This window comes from Triticum aestivum, chromosome 7A, assembly GCF_018294505.1.
Source record: "Triticum aestivum cultivar Chinese Spring chromosome 7A, IWGSC CS RefSeq v2.1, whole genome shotgun sequence".
NCBI classification, from domain to species: domain Eukaryota; kingdom Viridiplantae; phylum Streptophyta; class Magnoliopsida; order Poales; family Poaceae; genus Triticum; species Triticum aestivum.
Window position 1 is genome coordinate 702,200,934 of NC_057812.1, and position 4,564 is coordinate 702,205,497.

General features: G+C 41.7%; 1 protein-coding gene across 1 annotated transcript; it reads left to right on the forward strand.

The window, feature by feature from the left end:
• Positions 1 to 287: 287 nt before the first annotated feature.
• Positions 288 to 2,363, forward strand: LOC123155006 (lysosomal Pro-X carboxypeptidase-like). Its single transcript, XM_044573589.1, has 7 exons — positions 288 to 379; positions 1,034 to 1,157; positions 1,324 to 1,479; positions 1,578 to 1,730; positions 1,840 to 1,919; positions 2,034 to 2,083; positions 2,169 to 2,363. Exons 2-7 carry the CDS (start codon positions 1,095 to 1,097, stop codon positions 2,297 to 2,299), a joined length of 633 nt encoding a protein of 210 aa, XP_044429524.1. The 5' UTR covers positions 288 to 379; positions 1,034 to 1,094; the 3' UTR covers positions 2,300 to 2,363.
• The last annotated feature ends 2,201 nt before the right edge of the window (positions 2,364 to 4,564 follow it).

A 4,564-nucleotide genomic window follows, 5' to 3' on the forward strand; every position in this document is an offset into this window, starting at 1 on the left:
TGGGACGAGGGTTGACTTTTAGCATTTTTCTGCATGCCACAACTCGGCATCCGTAGCTCCGATTCGTGCGTGTAGCATATCAAAATGTTCGCCTCGATGAGTACATCATTTCATCTCATTGCATCATTTTCATTTGAGCTCATCTTGATGCCCGAAATGCTGTTGGAAGAGGGCTATGTGAGGAATATTTCAGATCTGTTTCAGCAAATGCACTTTTGTCATTTTTGCCATGATTAATGTGTGCATGCTATGATCCTGAGCTCTACATGTGTTTTCTAGAATGCTTCAGTGTCATCAAGGCGGCCTGGGACGTGCTTGATGACAGGGGATCCAGCGACACAGGCCTCTTGGAGCTCAGCAAAACATTCAGGGCCTGCAAGTAAGCTTTATCCAACACACCACCAACTCTCAATCATAACATACAAGGAGATTCTTCCTTCCTTTTTCCTTCACTAAAAACTGCTGGGGACATGTCAAAAAAGAAAAGTTCTGGGGAGACCCCATGTTAAATATATCGCCGTCTCTCTCCATCCAAAAAGGTCTTGAGTTCAAGACCCTGCGTTGTATTAAAAAAAGATTCCGCGACCTACATCAATCCAACGTCGAAGGACTAAAATATCCTAGACGTGAGGGCGAGTGCTGAAATATATTGTCCGCCTCTCTCCATGAGTTCGGACTTTTGGAGTAACTGGCTTAAGCATGAATCCAATACCCCATTCATTAATATAGGGAGAAAAACATGGGATTAAGACCGCAAGTATTGTTTTCTTTGTGTGAAGTGTAAGTAAAGCAAACAAATAGTCAAACCTTGTAGGCAGGAAATACATGAAAAAAGATGACTTGCAGGCCTAGAGAATGTATATTAAGTCCAAAAGATAGATTTGCTACTGACATAGACACTCAGCTCAGCTGCATACATGACTCGACATGAAAACCTCATCTTGACAAGATTGCCAGTGTGGTGAACTAATGAAGAGCGCCGTATTTGAATGAATGGATGATGACTGACGTTGTGTTATCCCTCAACTTTTAGGACCGTGCGCTTCCCTAGTTCGCTGTCCAACTGGCTATGGACGGCATTCACATACACAGCCATGGTGGACTATCCAACTCCAGCCAATTTCATGATGAATCTGCCTGCTTACCCTGTCAAGGAGGTTAGCCACTTGTAACCCAATTTACATCCCTTACTCTTGCCTGCATTACATCAAGTGAATGGACAAAGAAACAAGAGTTTCGGAGTTACTAAACTGAGTCATGCAAAAAGAGGACCTGTTTTTTTCCTCCTCTGCTAAGCATGTAATTCCCCTGACATTTCTGCAGATGTGCAAGATCATTGATTCTTTTCCCGCGGGTGCAGACGTCGTCGAAAAAGCTTTCGCAGCGGCGAGTCTGTACTACAATTACACAGGCGACCAGAAATGCTTCCAGGTAGAGGGTGGGGATGACCCCCATGGCCTCAGCGGCTGGGGCTGGCAGGTAAAATCCTGACTGACAGTGACATACATGTAGTTTACTGATAACACTCCAAGACTGAAGTTCGTATGTGTTTGTTTCCTGAAACAACTTATGTGCAGGCTTGCACAGAGATGGTCATGCCAATGACGGTGTCGAATGAGAGCATGTTTCCGCCATCCGGCTTCAGCTACGAAGAGAAGTCCGAGGGCTGCTTTGCTAGCTATGAGGTTCGCCCGAGGATGAACTGGATCACTACTGAATATGGTGGCCATGTAAGTTTATTTCAGATTTTTTTAGTGTTTACATATGGACCGTCAGTAGCAACAATTGGTGGGTGGCATGTGCTCACCTGGTGCTACTGAATTGCACAATCCACTGCAGAAAATTGACAAAGTTCTCAAGAGGTTCGGGAGCAACATCATCTTCTCCAACGGGATGCGAGACCCGTGGAGTCGAGGGGGGTAAGAGTAAAAGATTTCACTATCTGAATTATTCAATTGATTGTTTCAACCATTCAGGTATTTTTTTACCATAGTAAACAATACTAATATTCTTTCTTTTCAAAATGCTATCAGGATTCTCAAGAACATATCATCCAATATCATTGCTCTTGTCACAGAGAAAGGTAAACATGAAGTTGCAGAAAATATGCAAGGTCAAAAGTATTCTGAACTTACTAACGCATGACTACTTGTGGTGGTGCTGTTCAGGGGCCCATCATTTGGACTTCAGATCTGCAACCAAGGATGACCCAGACTGGGTTGTAGAACAAAGGAGACAGGAAGTTGAGATCATACATGGATGGATAGATCAGTATAACAAGTACATTGCACAGATGTAGCAGTAAGAAGGTGCCATTGATTTCACAGTTGAGGAAAATAAATATGTGGCCACTTGCAAAAAAATATAAGGATTTGCCTTTCTTTTACAGGGCAATGGGTGCAAAAATTAAAATAACATATCAGTGCAATTGCAATTCAATAACTTGTCACTCAATACCAGAAATTCTAAAACTTATGCGAATAATGAATGCAAAGCTTCTCTTTGCTCTGAAACTGTTGCGATGAATATTGAACTCGGGGGCATACATGTATTTGTCCCCACAGAAAATTTAATTGCACAATTTTGACATGCGCCCTGTCTATGACGCGTGGGTCCAAACCAACAATCATAGACAGGGGAAATGTGTTCTACTTTGCAGGGAATATCCCATGGAAAGAAGCAATATTGCATATCATAGCACCTTTGTTCTTCGCAATAAATATAATATTTCTTATGATCCCTAGAAAAGAGCACCAATTTAAAAGAAGTGCTGCTATGCATACGATGCTATGGGTCCGATTTTTTGTAAGACAATGAAGATCGAGCCATCTTTGCATTGGAGTAAACTGGTAAACTGTAGCATGACAATTGAATAGTCATCGTTCTATGATCGTATTAATAAGTATCATACTCGCAGGTGATGTTTGTCGAAGCTTGCAACCCTGCTTCTAACTAGACTACCACAATTTTCACAATTTCGCGGTTACAATCTGCAAGATCAACAGCCGGCGAACACATATGCAGAAACATCTCTCGCGAAATTCGTGAAGGGGGTGCTTGGTTAGACATAATTTATGACTTTTTGGTTTTTGGCTTATAAGCCAAAAAAACCTATTTGTGTGCTTTTTTCTTTCGCTTTTAGCTTTATATATTATGTGCTTTTTGGCATATAAGCTAAATTCAAAAGCCAAAAGTAAGCCTAACCAAACACCCTCGAAAGCATCATCTCCAGAGAATTCCTGCAGTGAGAAACTTGATTTGGATACATCTGACCAGCTCAACAAATTCACTATGCCAAGCCTGAAAAGTCTAGAGATAGTGTCAAATCACCATAAAGAAGACAAAAGTAAAATGAACTAGCATTTTGCGGTGAAAGAATGAGACAAGTTCTTGCATCACTGTGCATGTTGAAGATAATATCATCCATTGTGAAGGCATTGAGTTGATCATTAAGACCTCCTTGATAACCTATGCTGTTTTGCATAGGGAGGATGTTATTTGCATCCCGATCATTAAGCATGTAAGTTGTTGTGACAAAACTATCTGGCCAAAGGTGGGACAATGCAAAACTGGTACTCCCGAGATTAACCATCCGAGCCGGCGCCAATGAAGCACTACCAGTACCAGGTGCAAAGTTCTCATTCAACATCATCCCTGTCGAGCTTCCATTGCTTGCCATGTTTGAATGGCTCCACTGGCTCATTTAAGCCCCCACTGTTGTAGTGTGCATTCGACATCCCTGCATTGCTTACTATGTGGAATGGTGCCATCCGCTTACTGAAGTCTTCCATTGATGTAGCAATGTGATATCCCACAAGTGTAGGGGTCAATTGTAGACCTTTTCGATAAGTAAGAGTGCTGAACCCAATGATAAGCACAAGGAATTGGTGAGCAGAAAATTGTTTGGATTTACTGCAAGTACTAAAAAAATGTGGCCATGTTCTATTTTGTTGTTGGAGAGTTGCAAGAATAAATATCAATACAATTAAAATAATATAACTTGTGGCATGATCATTAATTGTGCTAGGACAAGGATGTAGTGTTTCTTATGTGGACTAAAATGTTCTGGCGAGAATACCGCACAATTTCTAATTCTATAATGATTTACATTTATTACGTTTGCTTGGTCACTATTGTGGGGATAGAGCCTAAGCCTACATGTTGCAAAACTATTGACTAACACATACTCATGACTGTCTCAGCAAGAATCCACAACTACTAAGAAAAATTAAGACATAAGCCCAACCATAGCCTTATTCTCTAGGGTCCCTATTCGCCACTCATGTTATTATCAAGGGTATAGTAAAAGTGTGAGAAAAACATGGTGTCCTCTCCCAACTCTACTCGCACCTCACACCCCAACAATGGCACACTCTGATATAGGCTAATGGAGGGCCTCCTTCACTGGGATTTCTCCCTCGGCCTCGCGGTCACGGCTCAGGTACGTCAATAATTCGGTTCTATGGTTCACTTTTCCCCCCTCTGGATCAATGAAATAATTCTTCTTAGTTGTTTCTTTATCCTTGGCTTCCTTCACTATCATGGTTGTTTCGGTTGGAACCGC